Source organism: Polyergus mexicanus, unplaced genomic scaffold (assembly GCF_030449975.1).
Source record: "Polyergus mexicanus isolate NDT 795.1 unplaced genomic scaffold, iyPolMexi1.0 SCAF_14, whole genome shotgun sequence".
Taxonomy (NCBI): domain Eukaryota; kingdom Metazoa; phylum Arthropoda; class Insecta; order Hymenoptera; family Formicidae; genus Polyergus; species Polyergus mexicanus.
The window spans coordinates 4,964,736-4,992,404 of record NW_027223334.1 but is presented as its reverse complement, the minus strand read 5'-3'; the positions used below and the strand labels follow the sequence as shown (position 1 = coordinate 4,992,404).

The 27,669-nt window shown below is 35.8% G+C and overlaps 1 protein-coding gene and 1 pseudogene across 4 annotated transcripts in view; one reads left to right on the top strand and one right to left on the bottom strand.

The window, feature by feature from the left end:
• Positions 1-25,865, top strand: part of LOC138939131 (cytochrome P450 6a2-like) — a 33,586-nt gene extending 7,721 nt beyond the window's left edge. For 3 of the 4 annotated variants that reach the window (XM_070306693.1, XM_070306694.1, XM_070306696.1), the window contains exons 2-6: positions 18,142-18,511; positions 18,752-19,277; positions 19,472-19,693; positions 19,963-20,214; positions 20,334-25,865. In XM_070306693.1, the coding sequence (XP_070162794.1) occupies positions 18,179-18,511; positions 18,752-19,277; positions 19,472-19,693; positions 19,963-20,214; positions 20,334-20,506 (1,506 nt within the window). In that variant the 5' untranslated portion in view covers positions 18,142-18,178 and the 3' untranslated portion in view covers positions 20,507-25,865. Of the gene's footprint in view, positions 1-12,622; positions 14,159-18,141; positions 18,512-18,751; positions 19,278-19,471; positions 19,694-19,962; positions 20,215-20,333 lie in introns of those variants that run through there. The other variant, XM_070306695.1, reaches the window with a different exon arrangement.
• The window catches only part of LOC138939133 (cytochrome P450 6k1-like), a 119,177-nt pseudogene that overhangs the window by 70,442 nt on the left and 21,066 nt on the right, over positions 1-27,669 (bottom strand).

Genomic DNA, 27,669 nt, shown 5'->3' with positions numbered 1-27,669 from the left:
TTTTCCTTTGCCAAAATTTTTTCCGAAGCTTAGTTTTTAAATTATAAGCCAAAATAGTTAACGAATTACGGGCCGCGTACGCGAGGCAGACAGGAGCGGCGCAACTCACCATCCCATGCTGGTAATTACGTGAGGCGCTCGCTGCTATCAACTATTTGCTACATGCAATGGGATGTATGTGTGAGAGAGAACGTATACGCGTATACACACACATTCTCTCTCTCTATCTCTCTCTCTCTCATTCACTCACTCACTCACTCTTACCTTGTATGTAGAGATTCGTTGCCCTCATACAACTCAATAAGTAATATTTCCGTGTGATACAACGAATAATTAGCAAACTTTTTTTCACTCACAAATTGTACCACTTATCGAACTTTTACGAATTAATCCACGCAGTTTATCGATAAACTGAATTTATTAAAAAAAACGATGTTATTATACGTCATTACCCAGACAGCACAAGGATGTCCTTAGGACGTCCAAAGGGCATCCAGGACATATATGTAGGATATCCTCAGGATATCCCATTGTAATCCCCAGATTTCCTCTGGATGTCCTGAGGAAGAGTAAATGATAGCCGTATATTAACCTCTGGAGAATCCAGGGAGATCCTGTGGAACATCCTAAGGATTTTTATAGGATATGTTAGGGATATTTTTCGTATGTTTCAAGGAGCAAATTTTAAAATTTAAATATAAATTAAAATTATGTTTTGTTATTTACTGCCAATATTAAAAATCTAATATTAAAAATAGTTCACCGTTCTTTAATATTTGAGGCTTTCGTGCTATACATGAATATTTTAGGTTTGACTCCCAGGTTTGAGTTGTGTAATATTTTCTAAATGATCCAATATCTGAATTCCCTATGTTGGGATTGCATCAGAAATTGAACTGATAGAAAATAATTACATTTGTAATTTCCTATCAGTTGCTCTTTGCAAGCTTTATATAATTCTCATGACCAAATCTCAAATACGAGTTCGCGTGTCGCATAGCGGTAAACAAACGAACTAGCGGTTGAATACTATTGTTTGTAAAGTTTTTGGAATGTTGCGAACAGTAACATTTTTCATGAAATATTAAATAAATAATAATTTTGAATATATGAAAATGTGCGCATCAAATTCAATTATTAATATTAAACGAAATTAATGTTAACAATTAATTGCACATGTATATGTCCTCTGGAAATCCAAAAGACATCCAATATAATAGACAGGGCAGATATATCCTACAGACATCCAAGGGTTATCCAGTGGACATTTATAGGACATTAATACTTATTATAATACTTAAGATTTATAAATTATTAAATAACCCACACAACTAAAAATAATTATGTATGCATATTAAATTTTTATAAATATATTTATAATAATATCTTAAAACATCCTACAAATATCCTGAACCGTCCTGGACATATTCAGGATGATCCTGAGGATGTTTTGTGCTGTCTGGGTATATTTTCATATTTTATAGTTTCATGTTTTCGAAACTATCAAATTTACAATATCGGAGGCTTTAGCCGATCACAGGACAAATGATAGCGTCCGCGTCAATCACGCGTAATGTGATACATTCAGTCTTTCGGCAGCCGGCAGCCGGCAACACTAGTACCGACATAACTTGCTTGTTGTCGCGCAGTCTCCGCATCGAATAACGCATTTCTTTCTTCGAGTTGTTTTAATAATTAATCGGTAGTAATCGGTAGATTGTGATTAACCGTTATAATCGTTAATAAATTCAATCGATAAAGTGCGTGGATTAATTCGTAAAAGTTTGATAAGTGGTACAATTTGTGAGTGAAAAAAAGTGCTAGTTATTTGTTGTGTCACACGGAAGTATTACTTATTGAGTCATATGAGGGCAACGAATTACTATATAAAAGGTAAGGATCAGTGAGAGAGAGAGAGAACGAGAGAGAGAGAGAGAGAGAGAGAGAGAGAGAGAGAGAGAGAGAGAGAGAGAGAGAGTGCGTATGTGCGATCCGCTGTTTGCTACACGCGATGGGTGTAGAAAAGAAAGACAGAGAGAGAGAGAGAGAGTGCGTATGTGCGATCCGCTGTTTGCTACATGCGATGGGTGTAAAAGAGAGAGAGAGAGAGAGAGAGAGAGAGAGAGAGAGAGAGAGAGAGAGAGAATGTGTATGTGTGTATACGCGTATACGTTCTCTCTTACACATACACTCCATCGCATGTAGCAAACAGTTGATCGCAGCGAGCGCCTCACGTAATCACCAGCATCGGACGGTGAGTTGCGCCGTCCCTGCCTGCCTCGCGTACGCGGCCCGAAATTCGTTAACTATTTTGGCTTATAATTTAAAAACTAAGCCTCGGAAAAAATGTTGGCAAAGGAAAAATCGTCATAGAATAGTGTCAAGTATATGACATTGTAAGGACAGAAGGTTGTTTTGAATCACTCTGTATAATATTTTTGATACAATTCCCACAAGATTTGTTTTATTAACGTAAACATGCAACTCATTGTTTAGGCATTTGTAAATGATCTAAAAATATTAATTGCACATTATAATTACATTTATAAATAAAATATAAATAAACATTCACACATTCCCAGAACCAAAAATTGCGAGTAATTCCAGATCCACAAAATGTTTCTAGACACTATAAAAGTGCTTTGATATGATTTTATCATTTCATTATTTATAAAGCCAATAACCTAAAAATATTAATTATGCATTAATTACATTTGTATATAAAATATAAATAAATATTATGTACATGAATACACGGTCATATGTGTAATTACCGAAAAGCTTATCGAAAACATGGCCAGTCAAAATCTCCAAATATTCCTTCAATGCCTCCATAATCATTTTCCAACAATTTATTACAATCTATTTATCACAAATATGTTAATTGATATTGCACAGATTCAAGCATTGTGTGTAAAGCATATGTTCAATTTTGCTAATATAACCTAACTTTGCTCAATACGATTAAAAGAAATCACTTCTCTTCTTTGCATTATTTCGTGTTAATAATTTCTTTTCACTTTATCACTTTTCTTCCTTATGTTGTACTATTCCGCGATATTCTTTCATAACCGTTAACTTATCACTTTATCACTTTTCTTCTTGTCGCATTAGACCAATATTACATTTGTCTTACGACAAACTTTTTAAGCGCATTGATTAGCTAATTTCTAGAGACATTAAGCATATTGATTGGTTGCAAAATAGAAACTTTCTCGAGTTTCTAGAAATTAGCAATGCGCTTAAAAAGTTTGTTATACGACAAATGTAATATCGGCCTTATACTCCGCGCGTACTTTTATCAAATATAAACATCTCACATGTACTATGTACACGCATCCACATATGATCTTGTCTCTTAAGGCCAGTTCTACAATAAGTCGTATATTATGGCAGTCTCGCCATGTGTTCGCGTATCGCACCGCTCGAGTATCGTCGGCTGACTCTAGGCGTGAGTGATCTCCCGGGAAACAGTGGAATGTTTTGACACGGAATCAACTTCACTTTTATAGCAAAAAGTAACAAGGTTTATTATAAATCTCAAATGTAACAATCCGATATACACAACGTTCTAAGAATACCAAAAGCCCGCGAGCGAGTAGTGTTTCCTGTTGTTGGGAAGACTATATCATCGAAAACTCATAAGATTAGTGACTAGCATGGTTCTCTTATGACTATTAGTGTCGCTCTCTCGTGCTGCTCTGTTATCTGGGGAATTGGACAAGTTGGTCGCCACAATATCGTTAATCGTAAGCAAATTGACCAATCACAGTCGAGTGTTCTCGGAATAATCGACTGTAATTGGTCAATTTGCTTACGATTAACGACATACGACTATTGTAGAACAGGTCTAAAGCCATCACACACAGAATTCCGTAAAGCCCGTATCAGACTACGCATTGAAAATTGAGATTGAAGATTAAAATTTGACCAATTAGGACAAAGAAATTTGAGTCCCTTTTATTCTGATTAGTCAAATTCCAATCTTTAATCTTCAATCTTCAATTTTCAATGTGTAGTCTGATACGGGCATAAGGACATAAGACGTAAGCGTAAGAAAATTGACTAATCCCAATCAAGTATTGAGCTTTCTGTAAAAGTGAAGGGTTACGGAGAGCCAAATACTCGATTGGGTTTGATCCATTTTCTTACGCTTATGTCTTATGTCCTTACGGAATTTTGTGTGTGATAGCCTTTAGGGCTGTAGCACATAAAAAAATTTAAGCAATAAGGGTGCGGTTTCATAGACTGATATTTTCCGCGTAACGGTTATTGCGTAACCAATCAGATTTTCTATTCTGCGTAATAGAAAACGTGTAATGCCTTTCATTGGTTATGCGATATGTGTTACGCGGAAAATATCAGTCCATGGGGCCGCACCCTAAGGCCGGTATTCATAGTCAGTTCTTATTTCAAGACTATCTTAAGTAATGTCTTAAGATGCTAATACGGTTCTGTGATTGGTTTAGGGCATCTTAAGATTGTGCTTAAGACGGTCTTAAATATAAGAACTGACTATGAATACCGGCCTATGACTTAAGACGTAAGCAAATTGACCAATCACGGTCGAACAGTAAAGCAACGTCTACAATAGAGATTTTAAGCCCTAAATCTTAAAAAATTGACCAATCACAGTCAAGTATGAGGAGAATACTCGACTGTGATTAGTCAATTTAAGGCTTAGAACTTAAAATCTTAGACGCCGCATAGGCAGCTATATTGAAATGTAAGATTTGCTGAAAATTCCGTATGGTTGAAATTCTTAAGTTTTAAGCCGGATTCACACCTTGGCAGAAAGACTCTTCCGTTAGTTCTCTCGGTGAGTGAACGTCGTTTTCGAGAATCTTTGAGTGATTTCATCATCATTAAGTAAGTCTGCGAGTCCGAAATCGATCTTGACGAATTACTTCATCCCGCACGAATCGTTCCTGCCGGCTGCACGTGCAGCTCGGTTTTCTCAGTTTCACCTTTCGGCCAAACTAGCGCCGTCTCGTAAGTACAACCACGACATATGGTCCAACCACTCCAATTATCTTAATACTAACGTTAACCCGGTGGCTAAAAAAATTATCTTGCTAATAAATCAAATTCTCTATATACTACAAATAATCTTAAAAGACAAGAAACCAAACTCAAATGTAAAAACCAAAATCCTTTTTTAAATAAACTTATCGCTACAAGCTTTCCTTCTTACTTGTGGGTACGGGTATGGGATAGGAGATCTATCGCTTTAGGATTCGCGGTAGGATATTACCCAACTACTGGTAGGTAGACGAATGAATGAGTCGGCTTTCAAACATAAGGTGTATTTATTTCTCCTTATACATCAGTAGCGCAAGTTACGATTGTACGCATAATGGTTATTGTTATTGCACATGGGCTTCTGTCTGCCCCCGCGTCTCTTCGTTTGGGTCGACGCGTCGGCCGTCCTCTTAAGGTCTGGACACGGAATTGGGCTAGTCTGTGTCCCACACGTTCTCTGCTTTGAGTACTCCTTCAGAGGCGAGATTTTGGTAGGCGAAATCAGCGGCGGTATTTTCCACGTCTTTGCTGGGGACGCCAAGATTCGCTCTAGTCGCGGCAAGGAGATCGGACGGTCCCTCTTGGTTTCCGGGCCGGAATGCCCGGCAATCAGCTTTGGCGGGCTAGCGCCGAATAGAGCCTGAAGCCGGTCCTTACTTCGCTGTTTCCTCTCTGCGTGGGAGTCGCTGGTTGACTGGGCGCCGGAGCGTACGTTCTCCTTGGCGTGGCCACAGAATGGTGGCCAGCAGCCGGAGACCACCGGTGAATCAGCCCCAATAGGCGACAGTGATCCGTCACTGACCGTGATTGGGGAGCAGCTACCGGCAATCGTCGGGGAGCAGGTCCCAGTGAGAGACGGCGACCGTGCGCCTGATGTCGTACGGGCGCTGGGTGACACTGGCGGCTGGGCGCCGACTGATGGCGGACGAGCGCCGGGTGACGCTGGCGACTTGGCGCCGATTGATGGCAGATGAGCGCCGGATGACGCTGGCGACTTGGCGCCGATTGATGGCGGACGAGCGCCGGAGGCGGATGGCGATCGAGCGCCTAATGCCGATGGCAGCCGGGCGCCGGAGGTGGTTAGCGATCTGACGCCTAATAGTCGGGAGCTGCTTGTATTTAGCGGGCTCTTTTCCACTTTCCTCCTCTTGACCACCTTGTGGAGTGGCGTTGGACGCGTCCTTCGCCGGATAGCGATTTCGGCTACCGTGGGTAGCGGAACGGTATTCCTTATCCGTGGCGTCGTGGATGGTGGTGCGGCGACTGGCGCCGTATTGCTTGCCAACGTTTAAAGCGCCTTGCGCTGCAAGGTAGGCGACTGACGCCAAGAATTTTCTTTGTCCATCGAGAGTTAGCGACTTGCGCTCGAAAGTAGGCGACTGGCGCCTATAACTTTCTTCGTGACTTGTCGTTCTTTTCTCCGCAGGGGGTCTGACCTATATTTCGGCCGGACGACTTTTCACTTGCAGGTTGGCCCGGGCGCCTTGCGCCGCCTAGCGGTGCTGCCCGCAACTATGCGCGGACGCGCTATATGCCCGCCGGACTGCTTTTCACTTTCTTGTTGGCCCGAGCGTCTTGCGCCGACTAGCGGCGTCTCCCGCACTACGCGCGGACGGGCGAGCGCTTGCGAGAAACGATAATTATTTCGCAAATATCGCGCTGCCGTGATTTTGTGGTTGCTGTAGGCCGCCACATTACTCTATTAATTCACATCCCGAGCCTGATCCGGACCCTGATCCCATTCCCACTAAAATCAATCAAATAACACATTGACAACTACCACCTACATACCTACAAACACCGCACAAATTCCCTCTTTTTCCCTTCACCTCTAATAACCGCTCCATATTTTCTCCACATTCGGAAATCCTTAATTATTGGATTCGAGAATGCCAAGATAAGTTTTCTTCAATTAAATCAATACATACAGATATTTTGACAGAAATGGGAATGCTTCTTAATAATGCTATTTGCGCATGACATATACCTACAGTGCCCTCTCACTTCTGAAGTAATTTCTTTGTATGGTGTCTATTAATATACTCCAATGGAATTGTCGATCAAGTCGTAGGAGAACACCAGAACTCGTTTCCTTGCTTGACAAATATATGATAATGCTGACATTATCACATTGTTTGAAACTAGGCTAAACGAACAGTTTCGTTCTTATATAAACAACTACAATATATACTCATATGATCGTAATCGTCAAGGGAGAGGCGTTGCCATCCTCTTGAAAAAGAATCTCAGATTTACTCAGATAGTTGATGAGAATATCAATCATATATGCAAATGCAACAATATCGAGCATATCATAGGGAAGATCTGGCTCAGTTCAGAGAAATCTATATTAGCTTGTTCACTTTACAGCCTTCCGCGAGGTAGTAATTGCCCACATACAGAACCCCAAACATGGCTATCCTTGCTTCGGTACTGCATCAACTTTAATCCTATTGTCATCTACGGTGACGTTAATGGAAAAAGCGCGCTTTGGTCTCCAGGGATATTGGTCCAGACTTAGAAGAAAACAGGCTTGAGAATGCAATTTTGCAACTTGACCTTTTATGCCTCAACAACGGCAACTATACCTGGGCTTCACCAGACCTCTCATCTACCTCTGTTCTCGATATTACCCTCACATCTTCATCTATCGCCACCAAATGTTCTCGGGGAGAACTATGACAGTGACCATTTCCCTATTATAATAACTATATCAGACGTCTGTCTCAATCCGTCCTATGATCATCCTTCGTTCTCTACCGCCAAAGTGGACTGACACATGTTCCAATATGAGTGTTCCATGGTTTCAGTAGTAACTTGAATAACGACTATAACGAATTAGTTAGTGCCATCCATCTAGCGCTAATAACTTCGGAAGCAAAAAAACAGCCATCTAAAGACCTTAGGAAAAACCATCTCACGATATGGTGGGACAATGAATGCAATGGTAGGATTCTCCAGAAAAACCAAATCTTTAATAGATTTAAAACATCTCCTTTGTCAGAAAATTTGGAAAAATACTTAGAATACAGGGAACAATCAACCAAATTTTTTGCTAAGAAAAAGAAACTCGCATTTCGCGAATTCTGCTCTTTCCTAAACACCCCAATAACTACCGTATGGAGATATATTAGAGCTTTTTCAAACAGGAATTCAAATAATTCCCCACATACTCACATCCCAGAAAAAGCTTTCTCAGAAACCTTTAATAAATTAACTCCTCCAACCCTTAATTCAGTACTTAATACTTAAGATCTATTTTCGCAAATGCCTGACATCGGGGTTAATATTAATAAGGAATTTTTTCTCACTTCATTCTCTATACAGGAGTACAAAGAAGCCATCTCCACTTTAAAAATCAGATCTTCTCCGGACCTAATCTCCGATAAAATAATTAAAATATTTCCAGATGAACTACACCATTTCATACTGAAAATATTTAATTTAATATTTAATAGAAGTATCCCCTTCATGGTCGGAATACTTCGTCGTCTTCATCCCTAAACCAAGTCACAGAGAATCACTTAGACTAGTGCTGGGATTTATTTGCAACTTTCGGCCGGATTTCTTGACTCACGCCTACTGCTCTCCTCTTACTGCTCGGGTCTTAGCAACGCGCCGGACGCTCGTAACTAAGGACCGCGTCACTTAGTCTCAGGAACGTGCGCATCAATGTAATAGCGCAATAGCATCTAATAGCAAAAGTTCTCACTAAAATTTTTTATTTAATAAAACGAAATGGGAAAAAGGCTAAGGAACCAGCACAGAAAATCAAGTGCGAATTTAGTTTATTAAGATATAAAATCTAGCGAACGTTTCGATCCATTTTGGATCCTCTTCAGCGCAAAAAAAATATATATAAAAAGATATACACCCGTTACAATTGTTTACAAATCAATTAATGCAATTAACGCTATAAAGTTGTGCGGTACAAATGCAGAGCATGTCGAAGTCTCGTTTAAAATTAAACTATACATGTCATCTGTCGGCTGTGTTCTTCAATGTTCGTAGTAAAGAAGTAAATACGGCAGCATAAAGCCTCTGTCAGTAAAGACAACCATTTCTTTAACGTATGCCATGGCAGAGAACATGCATATCTGAATAATTACAAAATTATTAGAGACCGAACCTACAAAGAACAATTAAAGAACTCACAAAGAGATGGATTCTTATTCCTCATTGTCACCAGATATCGCTTATTACATGTCACAAATTAAAACGTAAATCACATGCTCAATATATACGAGTGCGAACGGTAATGATAGATTTAAAGAGTAAAACGAAAACACATGAATATAATGTCTGTGATGTGTCTAAAGTATTGTATATAAATATCAGGGTTGGGAAGTAACGCGTTACTTGTAACGCCGTTACCGTTACAGTTACTTTTTTTCGGTAACTGTAACGGTAATGGCGTTACAAATTTTATTTGTAACGGAAAAAGTAACTTCGTTACATTTTTCGGTAACGAGTAACGAATTTAATAGTTACTTTTATCGTTACTTTTTTCAAATTTTTTGATTTATTTAAGATATTATTCTTGCTATTGTGCGTGATAAAATTTTTATCTTAACCGTAAAGCCGTAAGCAAATCGACCAATTAGCATTCTTATTATGTTGTAAAAATGCTTGAATGTGATTGATCAACTTATGGCTCTTGCAGACCAGTGCGATGACGCGACGCGCGATATCCAATGAGAGCTTTATCTTTTCGGAAAAGCAGAGCTCTCATTTACTACCAGTTCTAAGTACCTTGCAACGAAAATTAGAAAATCTCAATAAATTTGACCTTGTAGATTGCCATTTATTAGTTGAAGCTATTCAGCAAGGTTTAAATAAAAGGTAACTTATTAATTTGATTAATACATATGTTATTTAATTTTAAATAAGGATTTAATTGAAAAATATTATTTTATTTTAAACTATTGATTCAAAAGTATTAATTTCAATAAAACAAACAATGTCGCTTAATTTACTATATTTGATTTTAGATTTCTTACGATATTTGAAACAAAAGAATTAATAATAGCAGCATGTTTACATCCAAAATTTAAGTTAAACTGGTTAACCGGAGAAAAAAGAAAACGTGCTGAAAATTACTTGGAGGATTTATTGGGAATCCGATCAACTGAAAATTCTTCAAAAGCTGGAAAATCTGACGATCACAATGATTTTTTCATTTTTGAGCAAAAAACGGTGCTAAATGAATCTGAAGAAGAATTGCAACGGTTTTTAAAATCAAATAATTGTAATATAGAAATGTTAAACGACTATCCAAAACTTAAAAAACTTTTTATTAAATATAATACAGCTCTACCAAGCAGTGCATCTGTAGAAAGAATGTTTAGCATCGGTGGCTCTGTATTAACACCACAAAGAGGGCATTTAAATGATGATACTATGGAGCAACAAATTTTATTAAAAATTAATAAAGAATTTCGATAAAATTTAATCATTTATTTTGTAATAAACCTTGAATGAAATCTTGCTTACAATTTTTTAAAAGTTTTTCTTATGCAAAATAATTTATTAGTTTGTATTGTAAAAAAGTAACGGAAATTGTAACGACTCGTTACTTTTTAGTAACTGTAACGGTAACGAGTTACTTTTTAAAATTAGTAACGAGTAATGGTAACGAGTTACTTTTTAGAAAAAATAACGGTAACGGTAACGAGTTACTTTTATAAAGTAACTTTCCCAACCCTGATAAATATAAGAACCGAAGGTCATAATTTCGGGAGCATGTCTATCGTATTGACATACGCCTCATTCAGGCAATCCATATCAGTTTGTAGATTAAAACTATTATTTTGTGACTTAGACATGCTCTGCATTTGTATCGCACAACTTTATAGCGTTAATTGCATTAATTGATTTGTAAACAATTGTAACGGGTGTATATCTTTTTATATATTTTTTTTGCGCTGAAGAGGATCCAAAAATGGATCGAAACGTTCGCTAGATTATATATCGTAATAAACTAAATTCGCACTTGATTTTCTGTGCTGATTTCTTAGCCTTTTCCCCATTTCGTTTTAACATTACTGGAACCTTTACACATATAATTCCTTTTTTTTATTTAATATTTTAGTTTGTATCAATAATAAAATAATAATTATTTTTATTTTTAATACAAAGTGAAATATCAAATTTGAAAAAATCTGGCCGAAAGTTGCAAGTAAATCCCAGCACTGGTTTAGACCAATTTCACTTGCAAACAACCTACAAAAAATATTTAAGAAGTTGATTCATAGAAGAATTGAATGATGGGCGAAAAATAATTTACTTCTCTATAGCACACAGTTTGAAAGGGTCTATTCTGTATGGATAGCATCGCCATCCTAATTACAAGCATTCAATAAGCGTCTAATAAGGCACATAATTTCACAGGTGTCGCGTTCCTGGACATAGTGGGAGCATTTGACAGGGTTCTCTCAAAGATACTATTAACTCTTCTAACAAAATACAAGCTTCCTCCAAAAATATTAAAATTCATTAGTATCTTGGTTTCCCGCAGACACCTTATACCAGGCTTTGCTGCGGGTGTTAATCTACAAAATCACACCACTCATATCGGCCTTCCCCAGGGATCTATATTGAATCCCATTCTATTCAATCTATACATGGCCCTTTCTCACACAGTACTACCGAGCTCAGTCAAAATTCTTTGTTATGCCGATTACGATATTGCGATCTTCCGTTCTGATTAACATCTTGAGCATATCAAACTCCAATTAAACACTGCACTTGACAGTCTACATCAATTCTTTACAAAAACCGGGCTTGAAATTTCCTCTTCAAAATCTAACTTAACAATATTCTCTACACTAAAACCTCGTAATCTTTGCATACTGCTGAATAAACATAAATTCACTCTAACAGTCGGTAGCGGAGACATTCCATTCTCCCTTGCCCCACGCTTCCTAGGCGTTATATTGGATCCAGAATATAACTGGAAGGCTCACATCAACTATCTGACAAACCGCATAATGCCTAGAATAAACATACTTAAAGCAATCGCAGGTATCCGATGAGGTACCCACCCCACGAACTTATTAACTATATACAAAGGATACATAAGGCCACTATTGGACTGGGGCTGTCAGGCCTTTAGTCCACTAAATGAGCAACTCTATCTAAAAATCTCCCGATTACAATATGCAGCTCTGCGAACGATTTCGGGATCAATGATAATTACCTCTACAAATGTTCTACTGGATATTAACGGATCTCACTCTGAGATTCCTATCTAGGATTACTGCGCGACACTCACACCCATTAAGCTTAATAATAACGGAAATATTAAATTGAAAAAAAAAACAATATATGCAATCTGATAGATATTTATATCGCCCAATGAACTTTTCCAATAAATTAAACATTTTTGTTTTCCGGAATACCTTGATTTACCATATGAGAGTAGACATTTTATATCTACAATAGATACCAATCTGGGTTCTCAACTTATAAATAACATCGACACTAATATTAATGATACCTTTAACCGTCTCATATTCCTTCAACAATTTGATGCTTTGTATTACACTGATGGTTCTCGAACAGAGTCCGATAATAAAACTGGCTATGCTGTGTACTTCCCGGAGTCCGGTTTTGAATATAGAGAAAGAATCAATAATAATTGCACAATCTTGAAGCTGAAGCTCACGCTATCCAATTCGTGATAAACACTATTACACTTAACAATAAAACAGAAAAATCTGCTATCTTCTCAGACTCTTTAAGTGTATCTAATCTTCTAAATCCGGTATAATCACATCAGGTACAAATCCATCATGGAATTTTCCAGATCAGGAACTCTCTTTTTGAAGGTACCAAACACTTCCTAAAAATATACATTTGTTGGATATTCAATCATAGGGGTATATCTGGCAATGAAAAAGCCGATGCTTTGGCCAAGGAATCCTTACATTTTCCTAATCCCTTCCTCCTCAGTAAGTGTCATTACACTAGTCTATGCTCCAGATTCAAAATCCTATCCAATAACAGAGCTACTCAAATTCTCCAGGAGGAAAGCCTCCTTAAAGATTCAAGATGTTTTAAACACGTACGAAATATATTTTCTTCACCCTGGTACTCTGATAAAAAGATTAAGAAGGATCTTACGAGGCCTGTCATTACACTAATCTCAAGACTGAGAATTTATTATACAGCAACAAAGGATCATCTTTGAAAAAAACATCACTGTTTCTTCGATGTGCTCCTGCGGACACTCTTATTAAGATCTCAATCACGTTTTCTTCAATTGTCCTAATATTGTCTCGCACATTCGAATACACTTATCACCGCGCTGAACAGAATCAAATCCAACACAGTACTGAACATTCCTACACTGGCCTTTTCCAACAACGTCAAGATATATCATCTTCTATTCAATTTTGTGAAGAAGAATAACTTACTCATATAGATTATTAATTTCAGTATGGACTAATTAATGGTGTATAGACAATTCTTTTAGGAAATCTTCCAATCAAATCAGAGAAGAAGAAGAAGACCTTGGCAGAAAAGCAGAAAGCAGAAAAACAGAAGCCAATCAGAACTCGCGCTAAAAAAATAGAATGTACTGCTCATTTTCAGCGCGAGTTTTGATTGGCTTCTGCTTTTTTAGCACGAGTTCTAATTGACTTCTACTTTGTGTTTCTGCCAATGTGTAAATTCTTTCTTAAGTCTTACTGCTTAAATTTTTTTATGTGCCCGAGTCCTAAAAATATTCTGCATACTCAAGCGAATAATCGTTTATGGGCGATGTGAACACCGCTTGAGGAACAAAATCGCTTTACATGTATGCGAGCATACGTACGTGAATTATCTAAAATCTGAAACTGAAAGAAATATTCACAATTGTGGTATACAATTAGCAATCCTCAGGATTGACTGCACCAATATTCAAATTGGTCGCAATCGAAAGCTTGCATCTACATTATATAAGAAAAGTGCCGTTAGATTGTTCATTGCAACTTTAGTTCCTGAAGTATTTTAATCGAAAGTTTATTAGACGTAAAACTCCGGATAAGCTACTTGGTAGCGGCGCAGCCCCTGTACATAAGCAAGACATATTGACAAGTCGGAAAGAAATGTTTTATATATTTGACGTCACGATGCTACCGAGTCGCTTGATGTATGTATTGTATGTACATATAGGGTGTTTCAGAACAATCTTCCATCCTTAAAATGACGTATTCCTGATACGATTTTTCCTTTACCAAAATTTGAATTGAAACGTAATTTCTGAGTTATAAGCAAAAATAGTAAGCAACTCACGCGTCGAGTACAGAAGGCAGGCAGGAGCGACGCAACATGCCGCAGCTGACCGTCCGATGCGTTATTACCACCGCATGAGTAGCTAACTATTTTATCTTATAGCATAAAATTTTGGTAAAGAAGAAAATGTCTTAGAATTACGTCAGAAATATTTCTTAAAATAACGTTACTTTAGCGAAAGTTGTTCCGGATCGCCGCTCGTCGAACGCTGCAATCAGCTGATTGCTACACGCGATGTGTGTATGGCGGAGTGTGTGTGTAAAAGGAAGGAAGAAACAGATAGATAGAGAGAGAGAGAGAGAGAGAGGAAGAGGAAGGGAAGGAGGGAATAGGGAAGAGACGTTTATACACACGCACACGCGTACGCATACACTTTTTTTCTCGCTCGTTCTCTTTCTTTTACATAACACTCATACACTCTCTCATTCGGTCACTCTTTCACGCACTCACTCACTCACCTGCTCACTCACAGCATAGCAAAGTTTTATGCTACGTATTGTCGTTAACTGCTGCACGATTATTATTTAGCGACGGACCGCGGAGACTGCGCGATCACATTATTACGTTGCCTAGCGATGCGAGAAACGCGACCGTACCGTGCAAGTTGCGACGTGCGTGTGGCGCGTGATTGACGCGAGATAAGACGAACGATCATCTAAAACCTTCGCATTACGAATGCGGTAGAAAACATGAAACGTATGATGACGTATTTAAAAAAAATAAATTATTTATCATAATTAATAACTATTTCTAATTATAATAAATAATTATTATTTAAAAAAGCATGTATTATACGTTATTACATTTTCGAAATTACTGCATTCACGATGCGAAAGTTTCAGTCAATCGCAAGATTGCAAGAATAATGTAATTAATACCATTAATTACACTTGGGAAAATTTATTTTTATTCTGCTCAAATCAGATGTTCCAACGTTAAAATGTATTGGTCGCTCTGAAAAGAGCGGATTGATTAAAATAAAATTTTAGAGCAGATGCTCGAAATGGCCGCCATCCATCCTAATGCAAGCTCTCATGCGTTTTAATAAATTTCTTTGGACGTTCTTTATTACTTCTTTGTCGAGATCCCAAATAGCATATCGTAGTCTTGTTTCATGCTCTTCAGTATTTTCGGGAAGCGTTTTATAAATTACTTCCTTACAATATCCCCATAAGAAGAAGTCTAGAGGATTAAGATCCGGAGATCTTGCGGGCTAACGTATCGGGCCGTACCGATCCATTCAGCGTCCGGGGAAATGCTCGTTAAATAATTTGTAACGATCCTAGCGTTGTGTTGCCCAGCACCATCTTGTTGAAAGAGAATCTCAATTATTTCAAATAATGACACATCTTCTAGAAAATCTGGTAGATTTTCTGTTAAAAAATCGACGTAAGTTCTTCTAGTTAAAGTATCTAAAAGAATAACTAAACCAAGTATTTCAGTGCCCATTATTCCAGCCCATACGTTAATCTTCTAACGAGTTTGAAAATTTCGAAGTCGCGTGACTGTGGAATTTTCCTCGCTCCAAAAGTACATATTATGCACATTAAAAATTCCTTCCTGTGTGAATAGCGATTCATCGCTAAATATCACACGAGAGGAATATCTGGAATCTCGATCGATGTTTCGCAAAAAATTTTCGCAAAACATTTGTCTTGCGAGGTAATCTGCTGGTCGTAAATGTTGCACGTATAATAAAACGCGTGCAACTTTTCTTGTTTTAATATTCTTTGTACGGTTGCACAAGATAAATCATGTTCTCGAGCAACTACCCGAATACTCGTTTCGGGATTATCCTCGAAAGCACGTACGACTATCTTCGTGTTTTGTACGTTTCTAACGTAGCGATCTCTCCCAGTGTCGTATTTGTTCGGCAGGACATTGCCAGTATCGTAAAGTCTTTGAGCTGCTGCAAGTATGACATGATTCGATGGATGTCTTCGATTTGGATACAATTCGGCGTATCTTCTTGCAGCATGGTTCTGTTGCCCATGACACTCGCCAAGTGCTATCAGCACGTCGTAGTATTCTTGACTTGTGTACGCTGCCATATCTTTTCGCGCTTATTGATAATCGCTGGTAATCGCAGGTTTATTGATTGCAGTATCCATCGTGCATCTAATTTATACGATCTTCGTGGACCGTCTCCGCGACGATTTAGATCGCGCGATTGGTTCCGCTGTACACGCGAACAGCGGAACCAAGGATCGTTACAAATTATTTAAGGAGCATTTTTCCGGACGCTGGATGGGTCGGTACGGCCCGATACGTTGGCCCGCAAGATCTCAATCCTCCGGATCTCAATCCTCTGGATTTATTTTCATATTGTAAAGAAGTAATTTATAAAACGTTTTCCGAAAATACCGAAGAGCTTAAGACAAGACTACGACATGCTATATCGACAAAAAAGTAATAGAGAACGTCCAAAGAAATTTATTAAAACGCATAAGAGCTTGCATTAGGATGGATGGCGGGTATTTCGAGCATCTGCTCTAAAATTTTATTTTAATCAATCCGCTTTTTTCAGAGCGACCAATACATTTTAACGTTGGAACATCTGATTTGAGCAGAATAAAAATAAATTTTCCCAAGTGTAATTAATGGTATTAATTACATTATTCTTGCAATCTTGCGATTGACTGAAACTTTCGCATCGTGAATGCAGTAATTTCGAAAATGTAATGACGTATAATACATGCTTCTTTAAATAATAATTATTTATTATAATTAGAAATAGTTATTAATTATGATAAATAATTAATTTTTTTAAGGACGTCATTATACGTTTCATGTTTTTTTACCGCATTCGTAATGCGAAGGTTTTAGATGATCGTTCGTCTTATCTCGCGTCAATCACGCGCCACACGCACGTCGTAACTTGCACGGTACGTGTCGCGTTTCTCGCATCGCTAGGCAACGTAACTATGTGATCGCGCAGTCTCCGCGATCCGTCGCTAAATAATAATCGTGCAGCAGTTAACGACAATACGTAGCATGAAGATTCGCTATGCTGTGAATGAGCAGGTGAGTGAGTGAGTGCGTGAAAGAGTGACCGAATGACAAAGTGTATGAGTGTTATGTATAATAAAAGAGAGAGAAAGAGCGAGAAAAAAAGTGTATGCGTACGCGTGTGCGTGTGTATAAACGTCTTTCCCTTATTTCCTCCTTCCCTTCCTCTACTTCTCTCACTCTCTCTCTCTCTCTCTCTCTCTCTCTCTCTCCCCCCCTCTATCTGTTTCTTCCTTCCTTTTACACACACACTCTGCCATACACACATCGCATGTAGCAATCAGCTGATTGCAGCGTTCGCCGAGCGACGATCCGGAACAACTTTCGCTAAAGTGACGTTATTTTAAGAAATATTTCTGACGTAATTCTAAGACATTTTCTTCTTTACCAAAATTTTATTTAAAGCATAATTTTATGCTATAAGATAAAATAGTTAGCTATTCATGCGGTGGTAATAACGCGTCGGACGATCAGCTGCGGCACGTTGCGCCGCTCCTACCTACCTTCTGTATTCGACGCGTGATTTGCTAACTATTTTTGCTTATAACTCAAAAATTACGCTTCAATTCAAATTTTGGTATAGGAAGAATCGTCTTAGAATCGTATCAGGAATACATCATTTTAAGGATGGAAGATTGTTCTGAAACACCCTGTATATCTATATTAGTGATTTTGATCATTCTAATATTGATAAAAACTGATTAAAAAATTAATTGTCATAAATTTACATTTCCTTAAATATGTATTTGGCTTATCAAATCTTTTTTTATTAAATTTTTAATTTTTTTGAACAAGGTCTTTTTTGATGAAATATTATTTTTTCTTTTTTAGCAAACATCGCTCGAGATAATTGATCAGCAGCTGCAGAATGGAATCTTCTGAAATACTGTGCGGTATTGCTGTCGTACTTCTTGCTGTTTATTATTATTTTACATCGACTTTTGATTTTTGGAAGTCACGTGGCATTCGTGGTCCACAACCGATACCGATTTTTGGTAATTTTAAAGATGTTATGCTTAATAAAAAGGCCGCAGGTGATTATTTAATGGAAATATACAACAAGTACAAAGATGAATCCATGATTGGAATATTCGCTAGAAAGACACCTGTTCTTATTGTAAAAGATCCAGAATTTATTAAGGATGTTCTTATCAAAGATTTTATCAAGTTCGCTGACAGAGGAATTCCTATTAGTGAAAAAGTATGTGCAAATATTTCAAATTGTATAATAATATTTGAATTATATAAATGTGTTTCGATAACTTCGGCATACAACTATATTTTTCCAATAATTAAGATTATTAAAAATCGTGATATTTTTATCGTGATAATTTTAAATAGTCTTGTAGAGTTTCTTTTCAATCAAGTTGTTCTAATCCAGCAAAATGTCTTCTTAAATTAAAAAATTTATTCGATTATAATTATGCTCATTGTTTTGCAGGTTGACCCACTGTCGCAACATCTTTTCGCTTTAGAACCTAAAAGATGGCGACCTTTAAGAGTAAACCTGTCGCCCGTTTTTACGTCCGGCAAACTAAAGGAGATGTTTTCTTTAATATCGGAATGCGCTGAGCATCTTGAACAATACATAGAAAAACTAGTGAATAAAAACGAGCCTATAGAATGTCGCGAATTGACGGCTAAGTATACGACCGATGTAATCGGAACTTGTGTCTTCGGCATCGAGATGAACGCTCTGTCGGATGAAGACAGCGAATTTCGCAGAATGGGAAGAATGGTCTTTACACCAACCTGGAAAAATATTCTGCGAACGAGATTGAGACAATCTCTGCCATGGGTTTATGAAATGCTCAGTTACATTATAGCACAAACAGAAGTCACCAAATTTTTCACACGCGTCGTCGTAGAAACCATGAACTATAGAGAAACGAATAATGTCATTAGGCACGATTTTATTGATATGCTGCGCGAATTGAAAAAAAATCCAGATAAAGTAGGCGATATTAGTGAGTAACGACTATTTATGCTTATGAATATTTTATATAATGCGAAATCTGTATAAATAGAAAGATTTATGAGTTTCTGCGTATACAAAATATTAATTTACTGTATATTAATTGTTAAATAGATAGATTATTCATAATTTTTAATATTCGACAAGAAATAGAATTATTCGTAAAAAGAAAATATCTCATTTCAGAGATGACTGAAAGCTTGATAGCTTCTCAAGCATTCGTATTTTTTCTTGCCGGCTTTGAAACTTCATCGACGACCATGAGTAATACTCTTTACGAGTTAGCATTAAATCAGGAAATACAAGACAAGCTACGTGAGGAAATTGATGAAGAGTACAGTAAGCACGGTAGCAATTTAACATATGAGAACATAAAAAAGATGAATTACTTGGACAAAGTGTTCAAAGGTACGTTATTCAAAGAAAAAAATTTAATAAAAAAAAGATGTACTGATTTTTTTAGCGTCATTATAATATCAATAGTTTTATTGCTAATATATTAATCTTTTAGATATATGTGCATTTCTATAACTTATATTTCACAAATAACTTTTCAAATAATTCTTCCTAATTGTTAAATTAATATTATTAATATTAATTTTTAATAGATATACGTGCATTTCTATAATTTATATTTCACAAGTAATTATTCTTTATATTGTTTTTAATATATACAGAAACTTTACGAAAATATCCGCCAGCGACATTTCTTATGAGACAATCTACATCAAGTTATACTTTCGATGGTATCACATTAAATATACCAAAAGATCAAAAAGTGTGGATTCCGGTTTTCGCGATTCATCGAGATTCAGATATTTATCCAAAGCCAGATGTTTTCGATCCAGAAAGATTTACTGACGAAGCAGTGCAAGCCAGGCACGCGATGTATTATTTACCTTTTGGTGATGGACCAAGGAATTGCATTGGTAAAGTGAAATATGTAGATTTATATTCATTTCTTTCAAGTTCCTTTCATTTTGCTTTTATAGGAAAAATTGTTTTAGTCAAGAAACTTCTCTTGTAATAATTTTTTTCTTATTTTTAGGTGCTCGCTTCGCTGTTTATCAGACAAAGATTGGTCTTATAAGGATACTACGAAATTATAAAGTCGAAACTTGCGATAAAACGCAAATACCCTATATAATTGATCCAAAAGCGTTTCTATTAGCACCAAAGGGTGGAATATATTTAAAAATAATTAAAATTAATCAGGCTTAGTTCAAGTTTTGGCATTCCTCTCAACAAGCAAAAGTGAAAAAGATGAAAAAAACATCTGTAAATTAGAATAATAATAGTCACCACGATTCCGTTGTATTGTAACATTTTATGACGATATGAATTAATTAATAATCCGTTTTAATTATTTTTAATTTACGTTGTTGCATGCGTAATATGCATATTGTAATACTTGTAATAAAGTTTAGACTTTATTTATTATAAAATCACAGGTATAGAAGTATTGCTTGCCACACATTCAGTATGTGTCCATCTGTTACATCAGCCTTATTTGTCAGTAACTCCACTGAGCCAATATAGTAATCACGAAGGTTATCAGATAGGGATATTACTAGGACTCACTATAGCCAACTATTACATCTTCCCTTTTAACAGGTTAAGTACAAACTAAATAAAGATCATTAGTATCTATAGTATTCTTTGAATTTTACTGGCTCATTATCTCTATGTCCATTTCTTGTAACTCTAACATGATGATCATTGTTGTTTTCAATTCTTAATTGAGCATCAGGTCATCTCAGCAGGTGCATCATTTATAACCCGGAATTCTATCTTGATTATTTTCAACATTAATGATCCGATTAAAATCTCTACCTGGTAATTCATCTATGAAATCCTGTTCATCTCTCCTTTTAAATTCATTGTAAGATTTTTTTAAGTGTACTGAATTTCTTCTTACTATATTACCGTTCTGATTTTTCAGAACATACGATCTAGAACTAACGTGTTTTTTTAGAATCTTTGCAGATTCCCATTTCTTATTAGTTTTATTATATATGATTGCATCCTCACCGACATTCAAATCATGTCTAGGTTTGCAATTTCTATCATAATAATATTTATAAATGTCTTGTCTTTTTTCAATCTGTTGATGAACCTGTGACTCAATTTTTGGCTTAAATAACTCTGAGTGTATTGGAACTTTTGTTTTCGTACGTCTGCTTAAAAGTATTTGTGCTGGAGATACAGTAAGACTTGTTATGAGAGTATTACGATATTCTAATAATGCTACGCTTAATTCTTTGTTATCATCAAAACATTTCTTTAACAATTTCTTAGCTACTTGAACCGCCCGTTCAGTTTGTTTCGTTGCTTCTCGGATGTGTGGAGAACTAGTGGTGATATCAAGATTCCATTTTTGTGCGAACAATTTAAATTCGTAGGAGTTGAACAGTTGATTATCACATACTACAATTTTTGGTATTCCATGAATCGCAAATACTGTTTTAATACTTAGAATGACTTCATTGGCAGACTTATCTTTTAGTTTCAATATTTCTAACCATTTTGAATAATAATCTTGTATTACAAGGTAATCTTTTTCCGCATATTCACAAATATCACAAGCAATTTGGTTGAACGGAATGTCAGATATATCATGCGTTATTAATGGCTTACTATTCAAAGATCTATACCTTTCGCAAGTGGTGAATTTCAATATCATATTCTCAATTTCATTCATGAGACTCGGCCAATAAATTAATTGCCTTGCTTTAGATTTCGTTTTTTCAGTTCCTAAGTGAGATTCATATAGTAGTTTCAACATATTTTGTCGCAAAAAATTTGGTATAACTAGTCAATAGTTGAAAAAGATCATATTGTCCTGAATACTTAACTCATTTTGATATTTAAAATAAAACTTGACATTGTGTTCAATTTCAGATTTAATTTTGGGCCAATCCTGGAGGCAATAGTGCTTAACTTTATTCAAAATGGGATCTAATTCTGTGACTTCTTGAATTTCTCTTTTCTATTTTTCTGAAATATTCAAATTAATACTTATCGAATGCACCATTTCCAAAATTCAATTATTTTCATAAATCACTTCTTTTAAGTACGATCTTGATAGCAAGTTTGCAATATGCATGAGTTTACCTGGTACATATTTTGCTGTTATTTCATATCTGAGAAGCTTAATTTTCATTTGCTGAAGCCAAGGAGAGGTTATATCCCCTATATTTTTTATGTTTAATAAATTTACAATTGGTTTATGATCAGTTAACACGCAGATATTACGTCCGTAAATAAATTGGTGAAATTTACTAGTGGAAAATACAATAGCGAGAAATTCTTTTTCTATTACTGCATGGTTCTTTTCAGCACCACTTGAACTTCTCGACGCAAAAAATACGGGCCTCTCATTTTAGAGTAAACAGCATCCTAAACCAGACCTTGACGTATCAGACTGGATGAAAACTTCTTTGTTCGCGTTAAAATTTGCAAGAACAGGTGCATTTTTCATGGCCGTTTTTATTTCTTGCAGGGCTTTAGAATGACATTCAAACCATTGAAATTCAACACTATCCTTTAGCAATTCTAGTAGTGAGGTTGTTAATTTACTTAAATTAGGTATATACTGTCTCACATAATTTATCATTTCTAGTATTTTTTGAACCTCAGCTTTCGACTTGGGATTTTTGATGGCATCGATTGCTCTAACTCTAACTCTTTCCGGGTCAATTTTTATGCCCTCGAGAAAACATAGCCTAGATATTTGACGTCTGAAACTTTATATTGAATTTTATTTTGATTGAATTTTATTCCTAATTTTCGAGCCCTACTAAGTACCTATTCTAATATTTTATCATGTTCTTTGTTTATTTTTCTTGCAATACAAATGTCATCAAAATATACGGTGACACTATCAATATCTCCAAAGTTTTTATTTTTAACTTCTTGGAAGTATTCTGGTGCCATGTTTACTCTAAAAGTCTAAAAAGTAATCTGTTAAATTTCCAGCTGTCAAAGATAGTGCTAAATGTACACAGTTCACTTGAACCTTCATCCAGTTCAACGTGCCAAAATCCATCTTTTAAATCTAGAATAGTAAAAATGTTTTTATTACAAAGTTTTTCACTTATCTCTTCGACGGTTGGAATAAGTACGCTCGAGTTTCGTTTTATGGCTTTATTTAGCTCTTTCGGGTCAAGGCAAAGTCTTAATTTATCTGGTTTTTCAATAATGACTAGATTACTAACCCACCCCTTAGAATTGTTGACTTTGGAAATTATCTTTTTTCTTGTAACTCTAAAAGTTTATTTTTTAATTTCTCTTTAATTTTGAGTGGCACTCTTTTGGGTGGTTTAGCAACTGGTTTATAACTTGAGTCTATTTCTATGTTACATTTTCCTTCGAACCTGCCTAATCCTTCAAAAATATCCTCATTTTTTTTATAAATTCATCTTTTCTCGTGACTTTTTCGACTAGATCAACTCTACTGATTAGATTCAATTTAACACAAGTTGTTAATCTCAGAATTGGAGTTACTTTTTTATCAACTATTATAAACTCATCATATATCTCTTTGTTTTTTACTCTACATTTTAGTTGCACTATGCTACGTGATTTAATTTTGAATCCTCCAAAAGTTTCTAATATAATATTTGTTAGTTTTATTTTGAATTGTTTGTTTACCTTTTTAAAAAAGTGATTTGGCAAAATATTGACTTGCACGCCTGAATTTAGTTTAAAACAAACTTTAGTGTTTTCTACTACAATGGTTTCAATCCACGTGTTAATACTATTGATTTTCGCTGTGCGTATCATTTCAACAAACAAATTACTGCTTTCCAAATCAATGTTCTCAGATTTTTGTATTTCCGCGATCCCTTGAACTCGGCACACTGCTGCAAAGTGATTCTTCTTTTTACATTTACTGCAATCCTTCCCAAATGCTGGACACTGTCGAGGACCATGCCATCTCACACATCGTCGATATTTAAACTCAGTTGATTCGTTTTGTGGATTTGTACTTTCTTCTTTATTACGAGATCTTCCTACTTTCTTTTGCAGACTGTTAACTGTTTTTTCGTTGAAAGTCTTGGCTTGCAATTTCGAAATTTTTAATGCTCGACAATAATCTATAGCTTTTTGCATATCTAAGTCAGCTACACGAAGAAGTTTTTCTTGGATTCCTGCACCATTTGTATCTATCACTATTCTGTCTTCTATCATTTGATCATGAAGAGCTCCAAATTCACATTTCTGTGCTCTTATTTTTATGTCTGTTAAAAACTGCTCAAATTGTTCTCCTTCCTTTTGATTTCTGTTGTAAACTAGGTACCTTTCGTACATCACATTTTTTTGGGCATACAATATGCTTCAAATGCATCAATCACATTTTTGCTTACTTTTTTCTATTGTTCTATTAGGGTAAATGTGTTGAAGAGCTCGACTGCTCCCTCTTCAACCAAATTTAGAAAAATCGCAACTTTCATCTCTTCCTCTGCAGTTGAATTTCCTGAAGCTTTTATAAAAATTTCGAAAGCTTGTTTGGATTTTCGTCAATTTTCACTGATATTTCCTTCTAGGCTTCAATTTTTAGGTAGTTTGAAAATGATTCCCGTTGATCCCATTTTTCTTTTTCTTTTGTTTTCCGTCGCACATGGTAAATTTATTTTTGATGTTAGAATATTTACTTTAGGTTATTTGAGTTAATTGCACTTTTCCGATTGCGCCTTGTAATACTTGTAATAAAGTTTAGGCTTTATTTATTATATTAACTATTTATTATAAAATCACAAGTATCGAGGTATTGCTTGTCACACATTCAGTATGTGTCCATCTGTTACATCAGCCTTACTTGTCAATAACTCCACTGAATCAACATAGTAATCACAAAGGTTATCAGCTAAGGATATTACTAAGACTCACTATAGCCAACTATTACACATATAATATATAATCTGTTTAATTTTAAGATTTAATTAATAAAGATGATATATATATATATATATATATATATATATTAAGTGAGGAACTTAGCGAATAAGAATCAAGGCACGGTTATTGGTGTGCAAATTTTTTATTGTTTAATTTCATCGATAAGTATGCATTAATTATGTACGTTTTGGATAGTTTTTGTGATTCATAGATAACAATATATAAAAATTAAATTCAAAAATCAAAGTTAAAATCATTTATGCATTTATTATATTTAATTTTATTCCATTAATACTACAAACAAAATGTACAATAGCGGACTCAATTTAACGAATTACTTTTAAAATATATGAATTGCTATGATGTTAATGCATTTTATTTTGGGCTATAGGTCATGAAAAGAAAATTATATGTTCAAACTTCTAAAGTCAATGTTAAACGTTTCTGTGAAGCTAAAATTCAATTACCACCGCATGAATCGCTAACTATTTTATCTTATAACAAAATTATGCTTTAAAGAAAATTTTGATAAAGAAGAAAATATCTTAGAATTACATCATAAATACGTGTAAAATAACGTTAATTTAGCAAAAGTTGTTCTGCATGTGTGTATGCCGGAGTGTGTGCGTAAAAGAAAAAAAGAGACAGAAAGAGAGAAAGAGAGAGAGAGAGAGAGAGAGAGAGAGAGAGAGGGGGGGGGGAAGAGGGAGGGCAGGAGGGAGAGATGTTTATACACACGCACGCATGTATGCATACACTTTTTTTTCGCTCTCTTTCTCTCTTTTACACAACACTCATAACACTTATAACACTCACGTAATGCGAAGGTTTTAGAAGATCGTTTGTCTTATCTTGCGTCAATTACGCGACACGCGCACGTCGCAACTTGCACGGTACATGCCGCGTTTCTCGCATCGCTAGGCAATGTAATAATGTGGTCGCGCAGTCTCCGCGGTCCGTCGCTAAATAATAACCGTGCAGCAGTTAACAATAATACGTAGCATGAAGATTCGCTACGCTGTGAGTGAGCAGGTGAGTGAGTGAGTGCGTGAATGAGTGACCGAATGAGAGAGTGTATGAGTGTTGTGTCAAAGAGAGAAGGAGAGCGAGAAAAAGTGTATGCGTACGTGCGTGCGTGTGTATAAATGTCTCTCCCTCCTGCCCTTCTCCTTCCTCTCACTCTCTCTATCTCTCTCTCTTTTTCCTTTATGCACACACTCCGCCATCGCGTATAGCAATCAGCTGATTGCAGCGTCCAATGGCCGGCGATCCGGAACAACTTTTGCTAAAGTGACATTATTTTAAGAAACACGTATTCCTGACGTAATTTTAAGACATTTTCTTTTTTATCATAATTTTATTTAAAGCATAATTTTATGTTATAAGATAAAATAATTAGCGACTCATGGTAATTGGACGGTCAGCTGCGACGCACCGCGCCGCTTCTGCCTGTTTTCTGTACTCGATGCGTGATTTGCTAATTATTTTTGCTTATAACTCAAAAATTACACTTCAATTCAAATTTTGGTAAAGAAAAAATCGTCTTAGAATTCCCAGACAGCACAAAACATCCTCAGGATCATCCTGAATATGTCCAGGAGGGTTCAGGATATTTGTAGGATGTTTTAAGATATTATTATAAATATATTTATAAAAATTTAATATGCATACATAATTATTTTTAGTTGTGTGGGCTATTTAATATAATTTAGAAATCTTAAGTATTATAATAAGTATTAATGTCCTATAAATGTCCACTGGATAACCCCTGGATGTCTGTAGGATATATCTGCCCTGTCTATTATATTGGATGTCTTTTGGATTTCCAAAGGACATATACATGTGCAATTAATTGTTAACATTAATTTCGTTTAATATTAATAATTGAATTTGATGCGCACATTTTCATATATCCAAAATTATTATTTATTTAATATTTCATGAAAAATGTTACTGTTCGCAACATTCCAAAAACTTTACAAACAATAGTATTCAACCGCTAGTTCGTTTGTTTACCGCTATGCGACACGCGCACTCGTATTTGAGATTTGGTCATGAGAATTATATAAAGCTTGCAAAGAGCAACTGACAGGAAATTACAAATGTAATTATTTTCTATCAGTTCAATTTCTGATGCAATCCCAACATAGGGAATTCAGATATTGGATTGTTTAGAAAATATTACACAACTCAAACCCGGGAGCCAAACCTAAAATATTCATGTATAGCACGAAAGCCTCAAATATTAAAGAACGGTGAACTATTTTTAATATTAGATTTTTAATATTGGCAGTAAATAACAAAACAAAATTTTAACTTATATTTAAATTTATAATTTGCTCCTTGAAACATACGAAAAATATCCCTAACATATCCTATAAAAATCCTTAAGATGTTCCACAGGATCTCCCTGGATTCTCCAGAGGTTAATATATCATTTACTCTTCCTCAGGACATCCAGAGGAGATCTGAGGATTACAATG